The sequence below is a fragment of the Corapipo altera genome, unplaced genomic scaffold (genome assembly GCF_003945725.1).
Source record: "Corapipo altera isolate COAL_440 unplaced genomic scaffold, ASM394572v1 60, whole genome shotgun sequence".
Lineage (NCBI taxonomy): Eukaryota > Metazoa > Chordata > Aves > Passeriformes > Pipridae > Corapipo > Corapipo altera.
The window spans coordinates 709,611-737,216 of NW_020884912.1; the positions used below are offsets into that span (position 1 = coordinate 709,611).

The window sequence follows — 27,606 nt, forward strand, 5'->3', positions numbered from 1 at the left end:
GCAGGGAAAACTAATGACCTGTGCGATATCCAGAAGCCTGTATTCGAAGCATTTTTGAAGATATGACAGTGAAAGAAAGTTCGAGGGAAATTACATGTTACCACTGAGTTTTGGATGGCAGATACGCTACGGAGGCTTCTTGGCAAGCAAAAAATTCTACCAGTAGCGCTATAATATGTGTGTAGCTAACTCTTAAAACATGTCTCAGCCTGCAGCATTTGTCAAATACACATCCTTTTTTTGCTCTCCTCCAGAGAATTAGGCATGCAGCTCTTATCCAAAGTCTTAAAATCCTTTGGAGAAACTTGTCCTTTCAGACGGCAGGAATATCCGAAAGCTGTCACTGCAGGTGATCTCTGTAGGAAGACTTTAGTTCTTTTCACCCTCAGTGAGCTGCTGAGTTGATGCTATAACTTTCCTAGGTCTGACAGCGCTAGCTGAATCCCACAGTGAAGCATTCACATCTACAGGCAAGAGGCATTTCCAAGCATAAGTAAGGTACAACTCTGTGAAGCACTGTTAAAAAAAAAAAAGTGAAAGACTTAAATTAAACTTAACAAAAGGTGCAACGACTTCATAAGGAGGGTATTAGCTTCCTAGTTACACAAGGGAACTTACCTCAAATATAAGGTAACTTAACAGGGAAGTACTGGAAGGTTTGTTGTGTGTCCCTGTATGCAGACAGCATCAAAATTAGGTGCCCAAATGCTGCCAACTGTTATCACAGCTGCTGTTTATTGCAGTAATCCCTATGCAAATGGCAATATTTCAAATATTTTTCTTTCAGATTAAAAATGTAAGGGTGATACATACTTGAGCATCAGAGAAGCAGGAATACCCAAGTGCTGCCCTGGAGTTTAACACTGTCTATTGCTAGATGTGCATCATCTCTTCCTGACTTCAAGAGGAGCAGGGGACACTTCAGATGGAAAGCTTCAGTCCTCAGCGATAACCGTACAATGGGGCACTTCCCTCTCTTGTCCAAACAGAAAGTGGAGGCTACAAAGCTCTTCTGGAGACAGTAACGTGAACTACAGCCTAATAGGCTCAGGGACTGGGAAGCGAATGGCTGTGGGAAGTAGCTGCTCTCCTCTCTCACCACCTGCAGGGTAATTACCTGCCTGGGAAATAACCCTCACTATCAGGGATCCTGCACTTCCTCCCAGCCTCCAAATGTCCCTCCTAAGAGGCTACAAACTGTCCTTCATCCCTCTCGGCCCATCAAGGGGACAGCTTGTGCAACAGGCTCTCCTCCTGGGATCCTGGGTTTTCCCAGCAGGATCCCACACTATCTTGCAGAAGGAGAGGTGTGTTGCTCACCTCCTCTCCGGGAGTGAGCCCTCATTTCCCCATTTAATAAAACCAACCTCATTGCTCTATGTTGAGCAAGGTGGATAAATGAATCACCAGTGCGAAGGTTTCCCTAGACACTGCCTTCCTGAGTCCCTGGTAGGTGACACAGACCTCTTTCACGAAGGTTATGGGATCCACTATAGCAAAGGGATCATGTTGAGTCTGTGCTGTCACATACACCCACATTTTCAAATTCTGAGTGTCTTCACAAACTGAAAAAAGAACAGTTGCAAAAGTAACTTCCATACTCTTCCCTCCCACTTTGTCTCCTTTAAGATGCCTTTTTTCCTTCCAAAACAAGCTTTAAAATACCCAGTATTACAGTGTTCCTTGACTGGTGCAGTTAAAACAAACATCTGTAACCTTGCTTTCACAGAACTGAACACTCAGTGTAACCTCCACTTCTGAAAATAACATATTCTGTCTTGAATATTCTCAGCTGTGTCTCTGGGAAGCTGAATATGAGCTTATTGCCAGATTCTGATTCTAATAAATTTAATGGAAATTTTGCCAGTGACTTCAAATGGTCCAGATATTATTCTCAGGGCCAACTCCTCTGAAATTATCCCAGTTCAAACCTAGAGCAATTGCACTGATTTCAGCGAGACTAGTCTGGATTTAGTCATCCAACCTGAGCGAGATCCATGAAGTCAGAGATCAGGATATGGAAGAGCTGCTTCTCGCTCAACCAAACTGCTCTTATTATAGCGTTGGGTGGCATGTTTTTTCCCCACCCCTTTGATTGAAGTGATGATATCAGAGTTGCAACCTTACTGTAGGAACGGGTATGTTCTTTTATGGCAGTATAACCTGCCCCACAGTATGCAGACAGGTACTCCACTGATCAGGGCTGTCAGGGGGTACCTGTACCTAGCCATTTACCAATATTCCATGATCAGTTCTGCAAGATACTCCAGAAAAAGCTGTGTGGGATGCTGTAACCTGTTAAAGAGAACCGTAACGCTTCATCAGATTTAGAACAGGTAGCACTCCACCTATTTTCAGGATAAAAAGCCAACACCCGCTATATACATATAGCCAACACCCTGAGGCCAGGAGGGGTGGCCGAAATCCTCCCTTTAACAAGAAACAAGCCGCCAGAGTCGCACGGCAGAGGCGGCTGGTGCCGCTGTTCGGCGGAGCGCCGCTCCAAGCGCAGCAAGCCGATGACAACCGACGGGGCCGGCGCTCCTGAACCTGCTCCGCCGCCGCCCGCCCCGCCCGGCCGCCCCCGCGGGGCCGCGCTACCTGCGCCCGCTCCCCGCCCCGGAGGAGCGGCCGCCCGCCCCGCCGAGAGGCGGGCGCGCTGGTGATTTGCCTTCGCCGCCAGCAGCCGCGCTCCGGCCAGCCCGCGGGGACCGGGGCTGCAGCCGCAGGAGCCGCTCGCTCGCTCGCTCTGCTCCCTGGCAGCGGGAAAAGTTCGCAGCTCTTCACCCTGCTCCTTCTCCCCCCACACGCAGCGCCCGCGGCCCGGCGCGGATCCCCCGGGCAGGGGCATGGCGAACTGAGCGCCCGGACCGGGCCGGGGGCGGCCCCGCCGCACCTGAGCGGCGGCAGCGGCGGCAGGGGGGTCCGCACCGCGGTGCTCCGCGGGCGGCCATGCGCGGCGGGGGCGAGCGCTGAGCCCCCTTGGCCTGGCCGCCCCCCGCCGGCCCGGGCGATCCCCGCTGCCGCGGGGGGGCAGGGCTGGAGGGCGCTGGGCAGCCCCCGGGGAGAGCGGGGAGCGGGGACCTTGGCTGCCTGCGCCCGGCCGAGCGCCATGCCGCGGCGGCTGGCCTGGCTGTGCTGCTGCTGGGCGCTGCTGAGCGGCGCCTGCCGCCCCGCCGAGCCCGCGCTGCCTGCGGAGGGCGGGGAGCCACCGCCGCCCGCCGCCGCCTCGGGCTTCCTCTACCGGCGGCTGAAGTCGCACGAGAAGCGGGAGATGCAGCGGGAGATCCTGTCGGTGCTGGGGCTGCCCCACCGCCCCCGGCCGCTGCCGCGGGAGCCGCCGGCCCCGCCGCCGGGACGGCTGACGGCGGCACCGCGCTTCATGCTGGACCTCTACCACTCCCTGGCCGAGGGCGCGGAGGGCAGCACGGGCACCGAGCGGGGCGGCCGTCCGCCGCCCCCCGCCCCGCCGCCGCTACCCAGCCCGCAGGACAGCGCCTTCCTCAACGACGCCGACATGGTCATGAGCTTCGTCAACCTGGGTGAGTGAGTGAGTAAGTGCCGGGCTGCGTGGAGCCCACCCAGCCACCCACCCGACCGCCAGTCCCGGGGACACCCCTGTCCCGGCGAGAGGGGGCGGGCGGCTGTTCCCTGGTGGGTCGGGGGTTTGCTGGTCGGGCAAACCCACCTTGTGCTGCACGGGTTTCGGCCAGGAGGGCAGCTCACTTCGGGGAAGGGCGAAACCTCTCGCAAACAGTAAAAAAAAAAAAAAAAAAAAAAGGAAAAAAGCCACAGCATACAAAACCTTGAAGGGGGGGAGGGAAGGAAGAAAAGGAAGAGAAAATAATAATTATTTTTTTAATAGTCTCTTTGACCCTGTTCTGATGGTAGTGGTCAGAGTCTGCCGTTCAGAATTAAACTCACCTTGCTCTGGTTCCTGGGCAGTAGAGCTGGGGTCCTGCCAGAGCGCAGGTTGGGCTTGCTCTGCGCAAAGTCCAGCAGCGCAGAGATGCCTCTGTGGCTTGAACAAAGTACATGTACCCTACTCCACGGTGTCCTCATCTTCTCTTTTTTGTTTTCTTTTTAAGGGGTTCAGAGCTAGTGTGGCGATGAATATGTGACTCGGTGTAGGTTATTATGGTGAGTGAGCCCAGGAACATGATAAAATTTGTATCATGGGGAAATCTTGAAATAAGTTCTGTTAGACTTCAACCTGCTCTTCAAAACATCCTGTCAGCGAGATACTGATGTGAAGGGCTCCAGGGTGGGCATTTCAGTAGGAAAGCCATTAAGCTTTTTACTTAGAGGAGCCCTTAATACTATGCAATTGTAAGGAAACAGTGTAATTAGATTCAGCCTAATGTGGAGAATGAAAATATTTCAGTTGGCAAATTGCAGTTCTTTTTTTTTTTAGGGAATTCCTGTGAAGCTCAAATGTCTTAGCTGGTCAGCTGAAAACTGCCTTTTCACCAGTGCTGCCAGAGCTGTGTGCCAGAATGACACCACCTGTGAATAGCTTGTCTCATTTTTTTAAAAAAAATACAATTTGTTGTGCGTTTACTCATTTTGAGCAAGGATATGGTACTGTAGCAGGAAATTTCTTTGAGCTCCCAGCATGGGTACATGTGTTCAATAACTTTGTGAGTGCTGTATGTATCTAGAAGGAGCTGGTTGATTTTTTTTACCTGATGGAAAGTAGGTCAGAAGTGCTACAAATAGTTGTTGAAGGATTTGTCTACATTGAAACCGAGGTGATTGCAACTCGTGTGGGCACAGCTGAACTGTCTTAGGTGCTCAGCCCTTACAGGAGTGCAAAGCCCTGTTGGCACCACATAATGCAGGTGTGTACCTGTCAGGGTACCTGTCAGTTGCCTTGTTTCAAGTTAGCTTGGGTATGTTTAGGTGGTGCTGACATCTCAGAGCTCTGGTGCTTTTGAAAGAGACATCCTGAAATCATCCATCGATGAAGCCAGCGTGGTCTGTGCCTAGCTCAGAACTTGAGAATATTGTACAGGTTTTGAGTCCAAAGGACACCTGCCTCTATTCTTCTCCTCTCCCAACCTCACCAAACCTCTCTGTCCTTTAAATGCACAGAGCTGTTGCTGCTGTCTCTGTTCTTTGCCTTGGGGACTTTTAGTACCTATACTTGGAGCTGTGAATTTAAGAAGTGTGGTGCTGGCTGTAGCTGTCTGTAAGCAACCCCCACAGCATGTTTTATTTGAGGGATGTGAAACAAGGTGCTTGCAAGGGGCTAGGCGATTCCCAGAAGAGCTGATTTCAGGAAGAAGTGTGAGCATATGGTGTTTCAGAAGGTATTTAGCTGTCTATAAAGTGCCGGGAGAGTAGTATTAGATGGTAGACCTGAAAGTATGTATTTCTTTTGAAAATACACCCACCATATGATTCAAATCAGTTCTGATAATTTGGATCTAGACACTTATGTAACAACAAGGAAAATTTTTTGTGTAATGTAGTAAAATAGTGTAATTGAAATGCTAGTTATGAGTCTCAGGAAGCATGAATCAACTGCAGAAATTTCTCATCAAACTTCCAAATTCCAAGTCATAAACCATAATGTCATTTAGCGTGATTGTTTGTTACCAGAGTGTTGGCAAATTGATGGGCTGAGACTGAACAGCTGTTTGGCTGTTTTCTGTAGCTTCTCTGACATGTCAGGGATTTTTTGGGGTCTTTCACTTGTGTATTGACATTTACTCTTCTATTAAACACTAATTCACATCAGAAAACTAGAGGAAGCCTAAGGTTATATTCCAATATAGAAACCGAAGGTGTGATGGTAGAAAGCCAGCCTGCGATCTAAGTAGCTTATTAGATGAAGTCAGAAATGCAGCAAAAGATGGTGGGATCACAGCAGACAGGGAAGACTTCCTGATTTTGAGCACACTGACTATTCCAACGAAGTATAGGTCACGCAACCCTGAAAACCCACAGCTGGGGTCTGCTTATAAGCAGACACTGCCAGAATTATTTTAGTTGAGGTTTTCTGCACGTGGCCATTCCTATAGTTACTTCTGTTCATTTCAAACTGACTTCTGAAGAACTTTGTGTTCAACCTTGAAGACTTCTGTTTCCATTACTGAAGGGCCCTTGCTGTTCGCTTAAGATGAGGAGTGTGTGGTATTACCTGGGTATATCAGGTGCAGGTGTATGAGGCTGTGTAGGTGTTAAGTCAGTGTGGGTGACCTGGCCTTCAGGTACTGATACTGCTTCTGCAGCACAGAATCAGACAAAAGTTTGATCCATCTCGTTGCACTGGAAAGCCATCATCTAGGTCAGGTGTGCAGAGAAGTCCTACTTAGTCATGAAAGTTTGCAGATGTTGATGTTCTTTAATTTTTCCAGCCCCGTTGCCCAGAAGGAGTCACTAGCTTGTAGTCACAGCTGATCTTAAATGCACAGTGCTCCAGCCCTTCCTGACCAACATACATCCTTCAGTCTGGGGATGCAGCAGATGTGTCTTCTGCCTGGGGAAGGCTATATTTCATTATATGCTCAAGCTACGAGTCCTGTTTGTCAAGGTCTTGCAAAGCTGAGGGACTTTAGTGAGGTCTTGGATTATTCAGGCTGTGCAGGCTTGTCTCAGTCTCAAAGGTGGTGATGTCCTTGGAGAGAAAATACAGTCTGTCCTTGGTAACCTGGTCCCTATTTTGGGAAGATGATCCTAGAAGTGTCCGTTTTGGGTATTTTCACTAGAATGAGGCACCTAAAAAGTGCCTGTTCCTTTTCATTTCTCACATAGGAAGTCTGGATAGCTAGAACAGATGGAAACATCTGCATGTTAGATCTCTTCAGTTGATATTCATTGACCAAACAGGGACCAAGCTTCTGTGTCGTGGCAATGGATTTATGGCAGGGTTGTGGGGCTGAGGGCAGGAGGCAGGGGAGTGCATTGTGGGCCAGTAGGTGTTTTTGTGAAACTCTTCAGCTCTCCTTGTAGGAACAGCCTTGCTATAAATGTGTGGCATGTCTTGACACAGTACTATTAGTGTTTCCTGTTTGGATAAGGTACCTTCCTCATGGCACCAGACAGGGTTATCTCCTCTTGGTGAAACAACTCAGGGTCAGTATGGAGATGCCTCTTGAGGCGGTGATGCTGTATTGTCTGTGGCAGATCTAAAGTCTCCCTGGTCTTCTTAGGCACATCAGTGCTGATATGAAGGGGATCTGCCCTTCATCCTCTATTTTGCTGGCTGATGTCTTCAGACTAGTGCATGCCATGGCTAGCAGCAGAAAATGTAAGACTCTCTAAGACTTTGCTACTTTAACTGTATCCAGAATTATTCTTGTATAATTAAAGGTGCTGTTGAACAATTGTGTGTCAAAACGGGGAAAAACCTGTTCTGGTCCTCACCCATGCCTTCCTCTCCTGGCATCCACACTGAGGGAGGGGGGAAAAGCCATGTGCCTCCCATAATGAAAAATGAGGAATTCAATGGCAGTCTTTGTGGGTTTCTGCCATGACTGAAATCTGGGGCTGTTGGCAGCTGGATAGCTGTGCAGGAAAACTCTGAACCCATCAAACCCTCCAGAGATAAGGATCTTAAAAAGTGTGCTTTTGGGGTGTGATGCTTGGTTATTCAACCGAGTACCTTTTTGCAGGAGACTAATGGCGTGGATTCACTGTATCCCTGTACTTTTGGAGAGGGAGTATTCCTTTTTATCATAAGACCCACAGGTCTCTTGGGAGGACTTCATGCAAAAGATTGAGGGGAAGCTCACCTCTTTGCCAGACAGCCCTGTAGTGAGCCCGGAAGCTTTTCCACAAGATTTGAGTTGGGACCATGGTGAAAAGCCTCTTTTATTTTTGAATTTCCAAACTTCAGGCAATCACTGTCTTCTCTGCAAGACTTCAAATGTCCGCTGGGGCATGGATGCTCCCTTTCAGTGCAAGGGAGCTGCTTGGCAGTAAATGTAGGACTTGCTGTACAAATACTCTCTCTCCCTTTGCCTATAAAGGAGCACCTCATGGATATGACGTCTTCCAAACAGGCTTTTCATCTTTTTGGCAGCTGTCACCGACCAGATTTTCCTCTAGGAATGATCTTGCACAAATCCATAGCACCTTAGGCGCAAGCAATATGCCTTTGTTCTGCATGGCTTTTCACAGGAGGGAAGAAGTGCTTCAGGATCCTGACATGCCTTTCTAAAGCAGGTGAATTTTTTCACCTGAAGGATTTGATTGGCCACCTGTCTTTTTCTGGGTACCATGCTTGTTGTTGGAGGATATGAAATTAGGTGACCAAGATGTATCAGGGACGTTGCATGATTAGATTGATGGGACCGTATCATTCATACTGTCATCCCATCTGTTTATACTCTTGGCCACGTGTTGTAAAGGTCAAGACATCTACTCACAGGGAATAACCAGAGTGTGTGATGCTGCAGATCTGGCTGTGCTGCCAGCTGGCTCTCTTGCTGTGCTGCTCACAGCCTCTCTTGCTCGGCATGTGAGCAGCATCCTACGCATGTGTCCAGAGCAGGCCAGTATTAGAAATCATGAAGCTGATGATGGGAATGAGTTTTACTGACTTCTGCAAAACCTTGTAGAGTAGGCTTCAATGCCAAGACAGATTCCCAAGTGTCAAAGAGCAGCCTTACATTTGCTGTTCAGCTGATGCAGCTTGAGGTCTTTGTTTATGTCATCTCCTTGAAGTAGTTGTTGCTCGTGAGCTGGCTGATGACACAATTTAAAAAAAGGGCAAATGGTCTTTTGGAAGTCCTCAGCTCCTCTGGACTTGGAATTTGGGGGACTATAGGCATCCTTCTGCCTTTGGCTAGCAGCCTTGGAAGATTTGTGGCTCCTGGAGAAGCTGCTCTTCAAAACCTATACTGTTGAAATGAGTGGAGGGTCATTTTTGTGTAAGCAATGTATCCAGGTCTGACTGTCATCTGGACTAAGCTACTGGAACCAGACTGTGTGGCATTAGTATGAGTATTCTCTGTCTTGTGAAAGCTTTTCAGAGCTTGAAAATTTACAGTCTTAAATTTGTGTGAAATGTTCAAGTCTTTCTTACAGCAACAACAACAAAAATTTATTGTAATTGTAAAAAGCTAGTATTGCCAAACCAGTCTTGATTAATTCAAGCCAATTTTTTTATCTGTAAATAACTGAAAAGTTGCATTTTGAATTTGAAACCCAGGTGTGTTGTTTTTGGGTTTTTTTTAAATGCGAGCAGATCTTCCTGGTTCTTTTCCTCAAACAAAACTGAAATTAAGTCACTTCTTTTAAAAAGGTTTTCTTTTGGCAATTTTCTTCCAGTTCAACACAGCTTTAGCAGAAAATCCCTTGGGCAGCTGTCATGGATGTCTTATGCTGAGCTCCTGCTGGGACTGCTTGCTGCAGGTTTGTACCTCTGCCAAGGAGCTGTGGATCCTTGCTGGGTCTAGCCTGGTGCATTGCAGCGATGACACTCTCTCTCATAGTTTTAAATATAAACTTCTAAGTGGTGTTTGTGATTTAGGAGGAAGGAAGGTGGTGTTTAGACTTTCCATGCCCCAGAGGCATAATTCTTTTTAGGTCATCTTGCCTCATTGCTAACTTGTGGTGGGTTAAAGGAAGGTATGAGTTACTTGGGATGTAAACAGTCCCATTGTGTGTTTCTGCTGTATCCCGGCAGATGCTCAGTTATGCAGTGAAATACTGTCCCCCTACTAATCATTTAGCATTTATGTTTGACCATTCATATAGCAGTGTGAAACAGAGAGAAAACACTATCGCCTCAATGAAAAAATGGCTCATGATTGAGAGATTCCCATTTCTTTTAGCAAGCATCAGACCTCATAGCCTGGGAGATGGAGGACTGGAAAGTTGTCTTCTGTGCACCTGATTCTTGAAGGCTAGTGTTGGGTCACAACTGTTTGATGAGGCAACAGTTTTAAACTGAAAGAGGGTAGGTTTAGATTGGATATAAGGAAGAAATTTCTTACAACAGGAATGGTGGGACACTGGAACGTGTTGCCCAGACGAGCTGTGGATGCCCCATTTCTTGGAGGTGTTCAAAGTCAGGTTGGATGGGGCTTTGAGTAACCTGGTCTACAGCTCATGGCAGAGTTTCAACTGGATGATTTTTGAAGGTCCCTTTCAGCCCAACCCACTTGTGATTCTAAGTGTCGTTAGGGCACTTGGGACAGGAATTCTGTAGCCATGATATGCTGAGAGTGAGGAGATGTGCCTGAAAACCCTTCAGCAGGTTGTTTCTTTTCACCTTTTTTCCAGCCATGGTTGTCAGAGGATGAGGAGTGTTGCCTTCTGTGGGGCTGGAGGACGTGCAGTAGGGGTGGCTGGCGGCAGCACCTCCAAGAGACACCTGTGGCCCCGTGCTTTGCACCTGGAGAAGGCTCCCAAGGCAGTGGCTTTGGGAAGGGCATGGTGCTGCAGCTGCCGCAGGGCCGTTCGAGGAGAAAAAAAACTTAATTAAAGAAACTGAGTCCCTCTGGGATTGCAGGGGTGTTTAATACCTCGTAATGCACTTTGATTCCTAAAACCTGCTATGGATTGGGGCTGGCATTTCCTGAACTTTCAGTTACTTAAGAAACAGTCTTGTAGTGTTGGGTAGAGTTTTGGAGTGGATTTTCTTGTTTGTTTGGTTTTTGGGTTGGTTGGGGATTTTTTTGGTGATGTAATGAGATTTTTTTGTTTTGTTGTTAAGGGCACAAAGATTTTGACGTGCTGCCTTCAGCTCTTTTTATTTTATGTTGCAGTGTTCATCATAGTACAATGACAGAATTGAATCAGTGCTAGCAACAGTGGGAAATTTTGGCAAAAAAAGGATAATGTAGACAGAGCCGAAGTGTTCTGCTAACTAAAATAGTAGCTGTATTTTCAGAGACCTAGACATGACTGTTTTGATCCAATGTGGTGTTAATCACAAGAATACATAACTGCTTTCCTGTGAACTTTCCCCTTAAAAATATCCAATGATATCACCTGATGTTTTGCACGAATGCTCAGTATAACCAGAATTTAGAACAGCTGGCTCCATATAAACTTGGAACATTCATAGGTCAAATATTAGTGTATAAATAAAAATGTTTTGAAAATGAAAACAGAAGCACAGTATTTGAAATATACTCAATGTGCAGATGTACTTCATGGCTTGAATAGCTTTACAAAATCAAGACTATGTTAACACTTGTTCTGAAGAGTCGAATTTCCTGATAGTGAATGAGTCTTTTTCAAACAGTATTCCAAAGATGTGTTATTCTGTGTATTTTAATGGTTGTGTGCAGTATGAGAAATGTATGAATCGGCTATTTGAAGCCCTCTTTTAAAGAATATATATATATATATATATATTTTTGATCAACCCAAAATCTTGTCAAATAGAGAGCCACAATTTCCTTTATCAAGTGCAGGCTGTAAAATATGCCACGTTGAAAGCATTCACACAGATGTTCATGGTGAGGTGCTACTGTATGCAGTGTCCTTATCTTGTTGCTTACTGTGTTGTGTTCATGTGGCGTATGTGGTCAAGGTATTAGACACTGTGTTTGTACAAGGGCTAAGGGGTGACATAATGTCTATTGAAGCACAAGTGTTTAGCTCCACACTAGGCAAAAAAGAGCACTTAAAAAAATGAGAACTGTTTGGAGCGCCTGGGCAGGTTGTGATAGTTGGACCCATAAGCCAAGAGGTGTTGGAGGGAGGAAAGAGTCTGCAGCTTTGGTGGTGAAACAGATGTGTCTTCTTGCACCCTTGAATCTCCTGGTCTTTCCAAACCATTTGAGAGAGAAAGCTTGAAGAGTAAAGCTGTTAGCAGTCAATTCCAGTCCTTTTACAAGGAATAAAATTCTCCAAATAATGTTGAACTGTAAAAAGCACGTACAAGATGCAAAATATTTGTTTGCCTCTGTCTTTGTAGGCCCTATAATAATACAAAGTTGTTCAGACATGAACACTTACTGCAGCCTAACTTCCATATTTTTCAAACTGTGTTAAAAGTGTCTGGATTAGGGTTCTGTATCAGGGAGTAGAGAAGTGGTCAGAGCTTTAATTCCTTGTGTCACAGAGGCGCAAGCTCCCTCCAGCCAAATCCACATGAGCAGAGGTCAAATCACCAGATGCTCTGGAAGAAAAAAGGAGAAAACGTTTGCTCTATCACTTACCACCATTTCTTTGCATCTTATGCCCACGCTGGTGGTGTGGTCCAGATCAGCTGTGATTAAACACACTTCTTGGTGCAGGAAGAGGCCTTTTAAGTTTTTAATGTACCTGAATCTCCATCACAATGCCTGGCCTGGTTCCTCAAAACATTTGCCTGCAAGCAGTGAGAGGCTTCTCTGTGAGCCTTGACTTGTGTCCACGATTTTGATACAAAGATAGTAGGAACATAGTTCTAAAATTTAAGCCTGGTTTGAAGTTCGTATTTTGATATCTGCACAAATATTTGATCCACGAGTACAGACTCCAGGTGCTCATCTTAAATGATGAATCTTGGCAAAATACCCCTTCATTTTAGAGAAACAGCAGCCTCTCTTGCCCACAAACTGTCATCCTGAGACAGTATTTCAAGCATGCAGACCCTTTTGCTTAATTATTGTAACATCAAACATCTTTGACATGAAAGGGACCAAGCAGTGGCTATGCAAGATAATGACTTGTTTATAAGAATAATTTAAACAGCATATGAAAAGGATAAACATGCATGTCCTGCCAAAATTCACTGTACGTTCTGCAGGCTTTGGTGATTGTGAATCTCTTGGCTTGCTCTTTCTTTTTTTTTTTTTTTTTTGTAACCCACAAAGGAAAAAAGGCAGAGGGGGAAGGGATTGAAGAGAAAAGAAGGAAGACTTAAAAAAACCAGTTCTCATATTTAAGAAAGTTCCAACTTATTATACTATGGAAGATAGCTGGAGAGAAAATACATTTGTTTAACACACTACAATAGATTTTCGCTTTGCAATGTCTGGGTCTTGTCTCTTGCATGTGATAGTTTTTACACTTTAATGATTGTAGCAGCTGTCCTGTCCAAAAATGTTCCATTCTGGAGGATGTGTAATGCTCGTTACTTGCTAGACTACATAAAGATACTACCCTGTCTCTTATTCAGAACCTCAGAACACTTCATAAGCGTTGAAGTCTCCCAGCGTGCTCTGACAAATGTAAAACACTGTTATACTCATTTTCCAAATAACTAAGCTGAGGGTCGGAGGGCATGACTGGATCTGAAATTCTTGCTTCCAGTCCTGCAATCTGACCATGAAACTGTGTGCTTTGTTACTGACCGGGCAGGTCCTCCAGTGGTTTGTGGAGTTGGTGAAACAGGAGGGTCTTATTGGTTGAAACCTGTCTGTTTTCAGGTTGCAGTGTGAATCAGCTGGAGACTATAGGTTCTCACCTTCTGCGACCATGCTGCATTAGGGATTTGGCTCTTAAGACATGCTTGTGAGCAGCTGAACATCAGTAATGCCTCTATCTCTGTGGGTGCTGTCTGAACATGAATAACCACCAGACATCCATTTCTGTATGATGTCCACTGCATCCTCTAAGTTATGGCTTTTGCAGCTCTTCTTTTTGAGTCTCCGACTGAATGGCACAAGAGACACCCATGTGCAGTGGATGGTAGTATGAGCATGTGCACAGGCTCTGGTTTTAATATGTGTGTCGAAGTGTGCCTCTTGTACATGCCTGTGAGCTGGCATCCATGAGGACCTGAACAGGAAAAATGAAAGTGGTCACAGGCTAGCACATTTCACTTGAAACTATGGGACAGTCTAGTAAAGGTTTGGTTGACTTTCGGTAATGTCCGTGCTGCAGGAAAGCTAATAGTAGATGTTCTTTTGAGTTAACTGATGGTTTGGTTGAGAAGCCCCCAGTAAAAATGCAGTGTAATGGCTGAAGTTGGTATAATGACTCCTTTATGTTTCATGAGCTATTGGGATTGGGTCTGCCTGATACTTTTGCTATCTCTAGTCTCAGTAAAAACAATTTTATGGGGTCCCAAAACAGTCTGTTGCTTCTGGCAGCCAGAGAGCTGGCAGCTCTGATGCACTGAGGCTTGAAGAGATAGTTCATTAATTCATGGCACTTTCCAGAATAAACATGGCAAACCTCCTCTGAAATAACAAATGGTAAATCCTTCTTGTCACTCAAGATGGCACATTTGTCTTCAGAAAAGGGGTCATGAAAGAAGCTGTCCATCTCCTAATGAATGAGAAAATAAATAGAAGAAGAATTGTGCATTGTGTCATACTTGACATGGCAAAGCTTTGGGGTGGAATAGCAACAGATGATTCCTCCCATCTCAGTCCTGTAAATTGTGGACCTAAACCAAGCAATGCCCACCGGGCAGACTATCAGATGCTGTAAAGTATCATACCTCTTTGTCGGGGATCCTTGGTGGTAATGACAGACTCCTTTACTCCTTCTTTGACTCTTTTTGGGAACATAAATGTTAACACCTCTCAGCTTCAGATCCTCAGGGGCAGGAGGACCCTCTGGTTTCTCTGTGCTGTGAGGCTTGTGAAGGTTGCTACAAGCTGGGGTTGCTCAGAGCGCACAGATGTTTTGTGCAGCTTGTTATTTTCTATGTTGGAGGTTATGAGTCAGATTACTGTTACCAAAATGTTTATGTGAAATCATTTCTGAGTCATATATTTGCATCATATACAACCTGTCTGACAATCAAAACATTCAGTGCTTTGCTAATGATTATACTAAGTTTTCCAACACTCTGCTCCAGCATAACATAATTACATGGCAAAGTGCAATATATTACTTTGACAGGGTTCTTCATGCGTCTTGTGATGTCAGAATATCATCATCACTATTATTTTAAATTATCAGAGTTCATTGCTCAAAACAAAGTTAAAAGTAGTGAGAGGCAGTCCCTTGGAACCAAAATGTCTGCTGGATGTTCCCGGGCTTTTTCAATCCCCAAGAAAATGTGTATTTTAAGAAATTCCATAGTACTTTTAACTTTTTTTCTCTAGAGAGGTACTTGATCAGAGCTTATTGGTTTAATTGACAGAATAGTTGTGATATTTGCCTGAAGAGATTGTTTGGTGCCCAGGAGGCTGTTTGGTAGCTTTTCTATAATACTTTTTTTTAAGATAGAACCAGTATATGTTTAGCAGTCTATAAACTACAACTTAATGCATGCTGTGCTTATCTCTTGTTTGAGTTCTAGCATAAATAGGGGTTGCTTACAAAAGTATTCTGAATAACTAGGGCAAACATTTAAAATTATGCTTACCTTCAGGTGTGTGAGAACTCGGGCAGGAGTGTTTGCTGCCATGTCCCAGTGAATTCAGTAACTTCACTTTAATTGTTTAGTCTAGATCAAACCAAAGAATGCCCCAATGCCGTGCTAAGGAAACGGTCAAGGAGATGAAAAGTACATAGGGGCATGGGGCTGCTCTTTTGTTGGTTTTAAATACCTGCCTATGAAAAAGCACATGAATGTTGAAATGGAAAATGATGTTAGGGCTGACTTGCCTGAGTTGGGTTTTTACAGTCTTTTGGAATTGGCTTTGGGAGCTTGATTACAAGTGTGAAGGGCACTAGCAGGTCCCTTAAATATAAAATAGCATTGCATTTCATCACCCTTACTGAACTGGCAGGGTGCAAAGTGCAGGATGGATTATGATGACATTCCTTATGTTCCTACTGAAAAAGGTATGGACAATACAGTAGTGGACTTCCCTGGCTACAAGCATCTGAACTGTGCTTAATAATTAGGGAGCCTGTGTTTGGAGCAATAAAGAAGTATCCTGGTACAGTATTAGTGAGTGCCATCTTTGCTTATGCACTCTCCTTGGTCAGCGTCAGTGGCAAATACATAAGTGGTCTATGAGGACCAATATATTGTCAAATGTAGTGGAAAATGCCAAAATAAAATTTCAGTTGGATGAAGTCCATTTGTCCTGTGCTAATTTCTAGCCCCGTAAACAAACACAGCTGCTGAACATAGAATCAGTGCTCAGAGTGGTTAAAAACAGTGATGCATTGCTGGTGAGATCACGGCAGAAAAAAATATGTAACATATGAGGCTGCAATAAGGATCAAGTCTATCTTCAGCTCTGATTAATTGTTTCTGTTTATATATTTTCATCTATTTATGATGTCGTAGGGTAACTAGAATGTAAAGATTGCTTTTTGATTGCCAGACCGTTCAGCTGAGACAGAGTAAGCCAGTTGTCATGAACTTTTGCAAAAAGGTCTGAATCAGTGACCAAAGGCTTGATGAATCTATATGTGTTGCATATATTTTATATTTCTCTTTTTCATACCGATGTGTCATTGATTTGGTCATCTGGGCTTTGTTGTTATGCCTTTATATATATATAAGGGATCCATGCAGGCAGGTTTGCCTGTCGCTTCATCTTAATTAAAATGTCTTTAGAAGTACTGCAGTACTGAACAAGGAACGTGAGACTGCAAACATTAGAAATCTTGGGGCCAAGCCTGTTAGGTCATTGGCAAAGTAGCAGCACTTATGCTGTAATTTGTCTTGTGGCCCGGTTATGTGTTTTGACATCCCTGAACTGACTAATTGCTCTGGGGAAAAAAAAGAAGTAAAGAACGATCTCGGTTACTGTAGTAGAAAAGATGGTTTCCAACCTCTTCTGTCCATCGCGTCCATTATTTTGTTACTGCTGTGTGGTCATCCCTGGAGCTAGCAGAGTAGGGCTCCTATGGCTTGCCACAACGCAGCTGAGTAATGCACTTGACATCGTACTGTGCATCACCTGTCCAAGGGTTAAAGAGGTTTCTTTTTCCTCTTTGGTTCTGACAAAAGAGAAGGCTAAAGGTGCTAGATAGTTCAGGTGGAAAATAGTGGAGAATAGATGAGACAGAATATTAATCACCATGAATGTCTGATCAGAGGAGCTGTTGTTAGGGAACCTTCCAGTGTGACATGTAGTGCATTGAGGAGAGCTGAGACAGCAGGGTCTACATGCTCCGTGTGAGGGTTCACTTCTGACAATGCTGTGAAGGCTTTTTGCCAAGCGATTTGCTTGGTCCTTGGGCAGCTTGGTTGCACATGTGTTGCTGGGAGGTTGTGACACCAACACAGACAACCTGGCTTCTCTGCAGTTACAAGGCACGTTTCCATGAGCTCCTGGCTCTCTGCCACTCATCCTGTCCCAGGGGCCTTGACAAGCTGCCTAGAAGCTCTGAGAGGTAATCTACATCTGCTGTGTAATACAGAATTTTTCTATGAGATAGAACCAATTTTTCTATTGGTCTTTTGAACAGCTTCAGCTTGACAGTTTTGGATGTTTTGTAGCCATCTGGGGCTTTGAATTGTGGTAGGTGCTTCACTCTGTGCTCTCGGGCAGCTCATGTTCGTGCTGCCCTCTTCAGAAGCCTCTTGGGGCTTGAAAAATGATTGGGTGTTCATGTTACTGCGTACTGGACTAGTGCCATCATGGATTTTGTTGTGTCTGCAGAGCGCAAACAGGGTCCATCAGTGGCCTGGATTCTGGAAACTCTCCTAGTCCCTACCCCAGCTCAACTCTCGCTGGCATGGGGAGTTTAAATCTCAAACTGTCAGTCTGGCATGTTCCATAAACACTAAATTGACTCAGAGTGGCTAGGTCTAGTGCTATAAAACATATCGTTCAGGTATTATTGCCAAGAAAAAAAAGTTACCTGTAAATAGCAGACTTACAGCATAGGGGCTTATTTCTGTGCTTATGCTTTTTACATTTCCATTTTTGTACCAGCTTGGCAAGAAGTTAACTGAAATGTCAAAACTATTTTTATGTAAATATATGCATTATTGAATATCTTACTCATAATGCAAATAGTACTTTAAACCCACACAAAACAGTTGAAGCTATATATATTTTCTCACTACTGAATTTGGCTTTTAATAACTTGTAGTGAACTGTCCAAAATAAAGTTAGGAATCAAGGGCACTTTATTTTCCAGCTAGCAACATATGTATTCTTGGCTTTGGACTGTACCAATTTGAGATGGAAGAAAACCTGGATTTGTACTACAGATTCTCCCAGCAGTTAGGAAGAGAGAGAAATATCATGGTAAAATAAACATATTATTTTGAAATTAACAAACTTTTCTAAAACTCTACAAAGCTACCAAAAAAAAAAAAAAAGGACTGTTAAGAAACTGTGAAGGCTTTGATATCAAACAGTGGCTTTCTAATGTGTTTCTCCTGCTGGAAGTGCTGCCTTGTGCCAGATTCAGAGGCAATAGTTATCTAGAGAAAAGGCTGTAGTCTGCAGAGTCCCATAGATTTCATGATGCTATTTGAGGAGTAAGGACAGCAAAACCTGCCCTTAGCACGTATAAACAAAACCACAGCTGAGTTTGGGGACTGTGTACTGAGCCCGGGTCACAGTGGCCTGGAAGGAGATGCTCAGTCTCTCCTTCTTGGGATTCATGGTTTGTCTCAATGTCACACATTTTCTTGCCCTGCTGCCCTCCTGCCTGTGGGAAGTTACGTGAGGTTGGTATCAATTCCCAAAGATAAAGTTGGAAGAGTCACTTCAGGAAGTCATGGAAACAAGAGCTTGTTGCTAAAGAATACTTTGCCAGTGCTCTGCCACAATCTTCTGATGGGATTCTCCTTATTGCTGTCTTACCACTATCTGCCATGTGCTCAGTGTAGGAGCTGTCACAGCAGAGGTGTCCATTGGTTTTGCCTTGCCCTCTGCTGCAGTCAGGGCTCCTCCGAGCATGTGGGTGTGTTCAGGCTAATTGAGATGCAAAGAAGCAAGATAAAGAGGGGAATCCACATCAGAATTGCATGCTTTCTGCCATCCCAGCTTCAGTTCAAGGTTTTAAGTCAATTATCCAGCAACTCAGACCATCTTCGGCTGGGTTGCAGGATGTTTGCCTGCCACTATATGTAGCATTAAGGGCACACATTGCTACTTCTGCCCTTTCTGCTTGAATAAACCCAAGCTGTCTGTACTTGAGGACAAAAAAACCATGGGAGTGCTTTTTGAGGCAGCTGGGCTGTGGAAGCTGCCTTGATTACGTGAGGCTGAAGTTCATGTGAAGCACAACTGGGGAAGACCCCTGAAAAAAGCCAACTCTTAAAATGTTGGATACAATCACAAGCAAAATTTGTAAGACCCCACCAGTGCTGTAGCAAATGCAGCAGTTGGTCATGGGTGGGTCACATCCAACTAATCCCTACATACACCTGACTTCATGGGCATGAACGAGAGGAGAAACACTGGGGAAGGAGGAATGAACTGCACTAGGGAGAGGGTCCTGGCTCTCACCTGTGCAGGCAAGTGAATTTGAAGGGTGATGACTAAGAGATTCTAGTTTTGTAAAAATAATGCTAACAGCTGACTGAAACCACAGCTCTTGCTGATGCAGCTCTTGATTATTTTACCTCTTATTCCATCTTGCCTAGTTTGCATGATTCAGACTTATGTGAACACTAGTAATGGTGCCTCGTCTGTGAGAGTGGAGCTGTGTGGATGTACATATGCTGTGCTCACACTCTCTTCCCTTCCTGCTCAACAGCATCAGTTTTCTATTACGAAAATCTAAAGTTTGCAGTACGAAGGTGTTGGAGATAGCTTGTGAGAGATGTGAAACACAGGTACTGTGTATTGGCTGTAAAGGAAGGATCTGCCTGTGATGAAGTTTGTCTTTGTGGTCTGACTTGTGACCTTTATATTGATATAAAATATGTGCATTAATATTTGTTGAAGCAGTGACTCAACGTCATTGTTCAGTGAACATCCCAGACGTGACTGTTGGTTTAGATAAAGTTTGACTTTATATCTTTATTATGTATATAATGGAGAACGGACTCAAAGATCTCTAAATCCATGCAAATTATTTCAAGTGATATGTGTCCCTGTGTAAGTGTAACTGGTGTAATTGGGATATTTTTCAAGAAAATGAGACAGTTTCATGATAGCAGGAAAAAAACCCCTAGAGTTTAACTGAAACAGCATTAACAGATTGTCTCTTGGAATGCAATCAGCAAGCAGTGAGGATTGTTAAATAGATACAAAATTTAAGTGACTCTACTCTTAATAAAGAAACAGCTAAATAAATATTGCAAGAAAACAGTGAATTCAAATTGCAATAAATTTTATTATTTAGTGCACTTTTAAGGCCCCAGGACAGGAATATATCTGCATTCAGGAAAGCACTTAAACATGTGCTTTCCTGAATAGGGGCAGTCTAAGGCTTATACTTAAGTGCTTTCCTGACTGTGGGCCAAAGCCTACTAAGAGTTTATTTTAAAGACACTCTTCCCTTAATTAAAACACTTGGTTGAATTTAACAATTAGGTGTCAGCTTGCTTACTGTAACACAGCAGCTTTCTGTAACAGCAGGCGGTAGCCCTATACAATGACTGAGGTCAGGAAGCGAAGACTACTTCATCAGTTGACACTATGAGAGGAAACTCAATTTTTATGGGCCTCTCAATAGTTCCCTCTGGTGAGTGCTGGTTGTTTACAATAAATTGAAGAGTTCTGCCAAGAAGTGGCCCAAAACTATTTACAGGGTCTGTATTAGAACCAGCCTGAGCTTGAGGCTTCTCCCCAGTGCAACAGTGCTGAACAGCACTGGAGCTCTTGCTGGTACCCATTGGTACGTGTGGCTGGACCACAGTCATTCTGCCAGATGTTCTGTTCTGTTTATTCAGACGTTAAATTTTTATTCGATCATTCCTCGTGAGCATCCAGTTGCTCTTTTTTTCACTTTGGTGGCTGGGAGCCAGTTGTGCTAATGGCACTATCAGATGTGCTGGAGAAAATGGAGTCATTGCAATGCTCCTTCTCCCCTGATCCAGGGTCCTGGCTGGTCTCTGTGGCTCTGAAATGTGGAGCAGTGGTGGCTCCTCTTGCCCTTCTCTGCATTTAGTGTTTGCTGCTTCCTACCTGGAGGAGCAAGAGTTACCAAAGCAGTTAGGAAGTTGTTTTGCTATGAGGCAGAGGTAGGACTCGGTCACACTAGTAATGGTGAAAATGAAGTTGTTCTGGAACGTGTTGCCAAAAAGTCCTTGTTCCCTGAGGAGGTGACCTTCAAACATCTCCTGCCATACCAGGAAACACAGAAAAGTGAGGGGTTTATTCCAGCACCACAGGCAGACAAAGAACTTTGAAGAGCCCACCTGAGGTCCTGGGCTTTGGGGATGCCTGTCCAGAAGTCATGTTGGTGTAGTGATGGAAGTGGTATTTGATTCCTACCTTGTAGCAGCCTCAGCTGTCCTATAGAGGAAGAAATTCGCTCTTTGGTTTTTCTGAGGAATTGGACTTTAAACGAGGTGTATGTGGTTTGAAAGCCTGTTGCATTTTCTTTCTCTCCTCTTAGGTTTAGTGTGCCTGACCTTTGCCTCGTAATGAAAGCAGTTCAGTGTGTTCCCCACTTCTGCTGCCTGGACTTGGCTCTGTTGTTAGCATGGTTGTCCCGTCTCACTTACTTTTATATTCTTTGCTCGATAAATTGTGATCTGTAATTGTAGGATAGCTCACAGCAATCTAAGCCATTGCCTTTTTGTGTGTGGTTCCTCTCAGGGACCCCTGCATAGGATATTCCTCGGGTTTCAATAACCTTGATTTTTAAATTAGCATTTAATTTCTGGAGTTCGCAGGTGTTAGCTGTGGCCAGGATTTTAAAGGCGAGATGAGAGCAAGTCCATGCCACATTCAAAACTACTCCTAAAAGGTTTTGCCGTACAAAGCCTTGCATATGGTTGTCTACTCCTTGTCATTTTGGATGTGGTTTCTACTTGAGCTTGGGAGAACCTAAGGTTGCTCTTGGCTTGTCCTGGCAAGGAGGCAAGGAATGAAGGAGGAGGTATTTTTTTGTGGAAAAAGGTGAAGAAGGATGTAAGGTTTGGTAAGGAACTACTGTAAATTACACCCCTGATAAGTTGAATTTTCCATTTGATGGAGAATGTGCCAAAACACTACAATAAAATACATAATGTGTTTCCTTTGCCTTCCCATTGTAAAACTTGAGAGTCATGGCATATTAACCAAAACCAGATACATCCATTGAGTTTCCATACTCTGAAGCAGTATAGGGTGGGGTAAAGCTGGTATTAATAGGTCCATTCATCACAATAAATGTTCCTGGTAGATGTGGGTGGTTCAGACTCAGTGAAGAAATGGCTCAGAAGTGATCAGTCTCCACCCAGAGAAGCAGGAATTTGTAGCAGGGAGTGTCCTACATACCGGTAATAAAAAAAAGGATGGCTAACTGAAGAGTCTTTTCTTGAAGGGTTTTATTTTAAGTTCAGGTGAGCTGAGGTTTCGTTAGCACGAAGACTCATTTTGTTTCCCCAGCCGTTTTCTAATGTAACTTGCTAATTATTGGTCTGTGCTCCATAGGTAAATCTGCATTTGGTTAAGAGCTGGCTTTAAGCTGTCATCTTCTCACTTCTGTCCCAGCGCACCATAAAAAGCCCTATAAAATATGGAGGTTCTCAAGGGAGTTGGTGTCTGTAGTGCTGACTGACACGAAACCAGCATTTTTGTGAATTTGTGTCATTATGTAAGTTGTATATTCTCTTCAGAAATTTATCTGTTTATTCATGGGTTTAATTACTATTTCTTTTACAGCAGGGCTTGGAGTTCGTAATGAGAAGTCTGTGTTGGGCGTTGTACCAATACATAACAGAGAAGGCAGCTCTGCCCTTCAGTGCTAAGAGGACATGACAGGATGACAGGAATAACAAAAGGGGTGGAGGACAGAGAAACAAAATGCGCAGAGATTACCAGAAAAATATGTGGCTACCCACATTAAATAAGTAATTTAGAATACAGTGTGCTTCAATTATGCAGGAATATGCATTTGACAGAATTTCATATCACATTTAGGGATCTATATGGGGTTTTTTCCTCTTTTAGGAAAAGAGTTGGACAAAGTTTATTTGTGTATATATGGAATAGTCTTCTGTACCTAATCTTGCTTCCATGTCCCTGGAAGGCATGTGTACATGGAAATAATTTCTAGGTTGGTGAAACTGAAAAGTAAAATGAGACATTGGTGATGTCTGGGTTTAGAACTTGGATATCTGCTCATGAATGGATGTTTTAAACTCTCTGCTCAGTGGAGAACAGAGAGATTGTTTCTGTTGTCAGTTGATGGACTGGTACAGATGGTTGATCTCAGCAGAATACACAGCATGACTCCACATTTTGGAGAGCATGGGAGTAGGGGATCCAGTTGGTCAACTGAAGAGGAGAAGAGCAAGGAAATCTTATTTCAGTGCAAAGCCCAAACATGGGCAGAAAGGAAACTTTCCCTTTAAAGTTATTTTTTTGGGAGGATAACAAGAGTTCATGTGGGGTTTGTGACATGGAGTCACTGAGGTGATGGTAACCTGTCATTTCCTGCCCACAGTGTTTACTGTGGCCATCTTCAGAGGCTGTAGGGATGGCTTTGCATTTGGTGGTATATTCTGCAGGGGAGCTTATGGACTTCCTGCAGGTGAAAGGAGCACATTCTTCCCTCATCTGCTAGATGGGCTTTCTGTCCTTCCTACTATGAATAGTCATTTTGATGTCCATACTGTGAAGTCACTGAGACCAGGTGGGTTGAACAATGAACAAAAGTTGCTTGAGAAGCCTGGAAATGAAAATGCATTTCCATTTCTTAGAGTCATGCTGATGTTTGTCTCAGCTCCAGGTTTCTTTGCTGAGGGCTTTCCGCAGCAATTGAAGACAGTCTGTGCCTTGGTGGAGGAACATTGTCTGTTCAGCAATGCAAGGGCTTGTAATTTGATCAACTAATTCTGTGATGGTTGTGTTTTTGTGGACAAGTGTGGGAGGTCGTTTGCCACGTCACATCCTTACTGTCTTGAATTTTACCATTTAAGTCTCCTGTTTGCTGATTACGTAAATGCTGAGGTTTCATTCTGAGGCTTTGTTTCTGGATCCTCCTGTTCTTAACTTTGAAGAAAGCAGTTCATCTCCACCACAGTCCAGCCAGTGTTCACAATGTGCCTTCTCGGTTAGCTTCGTACACACTGTGGTTCGCACTGATGAACTGCTAGCTGTCATGGGTGAGAGATGGCAGGTGCCAGGGCAAGTGTGGATGCTTGTAGATTCCTCTGAAATACGTGGCAGTGAGAACTCAGACGGTAAATCACATTTATGTTTGGTGGTGATGAGAGTAGACCAGTGGTAAGCCAGGCTGGAGTGGGAAAGGTGGCCAGAGTCTGGGGCCAGGACCCTGGATTGGTCAAGGATGGAGGGAAGAGAAATGTGGGGCTGGTGAAACAGGTGAGTCAGATAACAGTAGGTGGGAATATTTCTGCACAGATTCCTGGGTGGATGAGATGAATTGGGTGCCAGCGTGGTCCCCTTCCCAGCACCAGCCTGAGCATCCCTGCCATGGATATAGAATTATGTCAAACCCTGCTGCAGCAGGTGGATGGAGGGCAAAGGCTGGACTTGACCTTTCCTTGCCTCCTCTTCTCCTGGAAGTGCTAGGAGCCACCAGCTTGGAGTCTGAGTTAGCAGTAGCTACCAGCAGTAAGCAGATGCAATTTGGCTTCAAAGTAACCCTCCTCCTAACTTTTAGAGGTGAGAGGTGTCTTTTTGATTAGTTCTGATAAATAACAATTTTGGTATTGCGTGAGTATGACTTGTCAGGAGTTGCATTGCTGAGTTTCAACATTATTGTTGGTCTGTCTTTTTTAAAAAATTAACATTTTAGTTTTTTTAACAAAAGACCTAAAGTGCTATGGTTTGGACTTTTAAAGGACATTATTCTTCTTTCTATTGAAATAGAAATGAAAAATGGAAGAGGAAGAAAATTAAAGAATAAAGTGTCTTTTCCATTAGGAAAGATTCTTTTTTCCATCCTTTTACTGGCATATGTGGTGGATATTTGTAAAAGTTTCTTTCATTTTTTAAGAGCCCCCAGACATTTTTGCTTGAAGAAAATGTTTTAAATATGGAAAATCTCCTTTTTCATTAACTTCATTTTGGAGGTGTTTTCTTGCTGTGAGATCAGCTTACCAATTGGAGCTACCTAGTTGGTCTCTCAAATCCATTTTTTGTCAGTGGATTTCTGCATAATCGTTGCCCACTTCTTTTTTTGTCAGAGTAGGATTATAGTGAAAGAACCAGAGTGGGCATAGATTAAACTGTTTAGTCCAGACATATTATGCAGAAAACATGCATCTCATGCACATTGAATAATATCAGGGGTAAAAAATGTCATCTTTTGAAGGTTAGCTTGTAGAGTGTAAAGGAAATAACCAGATTGTTGTAATTCGGAGCAAATTTTTTGCTTCTCTTTAAAAATAATAGAAAAATCAGTTCATACAGTCATGCATAAGTATTTTATGTTGCTGACCTTGCTTTTTCATAACTTTTTCTCGCACAGTTCTTCAAAAAATTCCTTCACTGTCTTTCTCAGATTTTATCTCAGAACATGTTTTTGTCATTAATTTCATTCTTATGCATTCATTGTTTTACCAACTTTTTGTTGGCTTTCAGTCTATCTGTGTGTCTTATTATCGGTCCCCGTTCTGTTTGTCCTAGAAGTGTGATTTCTTCCCCCTCCCTTCCTCCCTGTTTTCTCCCCCAAGACTCCCTTTGTAGTACATCAGTGTTGTATTATTGAAGCCATTGCCAAAGGATTTTATGGAGGCCAGAGGGATGAATGATTTGAAAGAGGACAGAGGTAATACATCTGTTGGTAACTGATAAATGTCATGTTCTTGTTGCCCAGGAAGCTGCTGTATTTCTGATGGCTGGATGACTGTGTGACAGGGCAGATCCTTCCGTGTTGTCTCTCGTCTTACGTTTGTCCCTAAACAGTTCTTACTGGCCACCCTTGGAGACAAGATGCTAGGTTGCCTGAGTCTTTAGTCTGGTCTATTAAAGCTGTTTCTGTGGTCTCATGAATCTTACTCTGTCTGGTTAGGGCTCTCCAGTTTGTGGTGCAAGCAGCATGTATCTGAACAACAATACGATGGTGGAAAGACCTGGGGAAATGCTGCCCATCCTTTGGCTTCATGACAGCAGGGTTTATATGTTTAAAAGCTGAGGAACAGAGGTAACCACAGGTGAAAGGAATGATGGTTTTCAACCTAGAGTAGGCTCTGAGATTACACCTAAAAGGACATCTGCTTGCGTCCAGGATGAGCTCCTGAGTGAATTCATCATGCAGATGAGCAAAGGATTTAGGTCTTGTGTCCTATCTCTTTTTATGATGAACCATATCAGTGATCAACTGAAGTGATTGCTTGTGGCTATACTTTCTCTCCAGAGCACTTTACAGTTCTCTGGAGACCCAAAAGGTCCAAGAGGTGGCTGTTCACTTGGCATGGGCTAAGCCGATGCATGTGAGTAAATAAGTGTGACTTGCTAAGTGCCACATCACAGACTGAAGGATCAACCTCAGCCCTGCATCAGCCTTTGTTGACTGTGTTTTGATTAAACAAATGAAAAGGAGGCAGATCCTTCAGTTTTTGAGCTTGTCATAGAGCAGTATTGGGACACTTTACTGGAAATTGTCCCTTTGTTTCTATGTTGCTGGTTTTCTTTTCTGAGAAGCTTTGCTCAAGTATTGCCTTAAAGCAGCCTGCTTCCAGGACAGGAATTGTGAGCGGACCATCAGGAACCCACAACCAGTTTTTGTGATATTTGCCCCTATCAGCCTTTTCCACAGGGAGTGGATTGCCAGCCTTCATTTTTTTTGTGTATTTCTAGAGCAGAAATGAGCAACAAAGATCAAAGTCCCCAGGTTGTTGTCTTGACTGAAAAGAAGAATTGGTTAATATTTTTGTTCTTTGCTTTTGGGTCTTGTTTTTTCTTCTGAGTTTTCCTGTAGAAGCCTTAAAAGATACCTTCATATGTATCATTTAATACCAAGAGGAGTTGCATTTAGTTTAGTAGCTGACTCAAGGATTTGGAATATGTGAAAACAAATATAAGTGTATTATAAGACTCATAAAACTCCTCAATATGAAAATGAGATGAAGTGCAATATTGGTGGTTCAAGGTCATCAGCTGCACTGTGGCTTCAGGAAACACCTTCCTTTTGGTCTGCTGGACAGATTGTACACCAGACAAGTTGTATTACTCTGATGAGAAATAGTAGGTACCATTAACTGCTACTTCAGTTGAGCAGATACTCAAGTGGTAAACTACAGACCTGTAATAAAAGTAGACCTGTTACCAATATGGGCTTTAAGTTATGAGAGCACAAACAAGGGGTAACCTTTTGAGGCAAGGTTGTTTGATTTGGACATACCTACAATTGGGGGGGGCGGGGAATGCAAACATCTGTTTCAAGGTTTTGTTTTGTTTTGAATAAAAGTATCCAGTCCTAGTTCAGGGGTTTTTTATGCCAAGTTCTGGTTCAAGGCCGGAGGGAGATCTTACAACTGACTTAGAAAGTCCTGAAATGACTCAGAAAGTGACTACCAGCACAAACTGTAATAATACCCACGGACATCAGTGACCCATGGATGCAGGGCAGAGGAGCTGAGCACCCGGCTGCACCATGCAGTCCTGACACCTTTGTGAAGTAGTGGTCCTGCAGTGGGGCTGCTTTGACTGACAGTGGTCCATACACTGTGCCTTGTATTTTGGGGGGCAATGCTGTGTTTCTGTGTGCTTTTTAAATCCTGCGAGAATTTATATGGTTTGTGGGGGGTTTTTTGTTTGTTTTTCT

At 43.9% G+C, this 27,606-nt stretch overlaps 1 protein-coding gene across 1 annotated transcript in view; it reads left to right on the plus strand.

Annotated features, from left to right (window-relative positions):
* Window positions 1–2,688: 2,688 nt before the first annotated feature.
* The window catches only part of BMP6 (bone morphogenetic protein 6), an 87,140-nt gene continuing 62,222 nt past the window's right edge, over window positions 2,689–27,606 (plus strand). Inside the window, exon 1 of the mRNA XM_027654106.1 lies at window positions 2,689–3,542. Coding sequence (XP_027509907.1) covers window positions 3,113–3,542 — 430 coding nt within the window. The 5' untranslated portion in view covers window positions 2,689–3,112. The remainder of the gene's footprint in view (window positions 3,543–27,606) is intronic.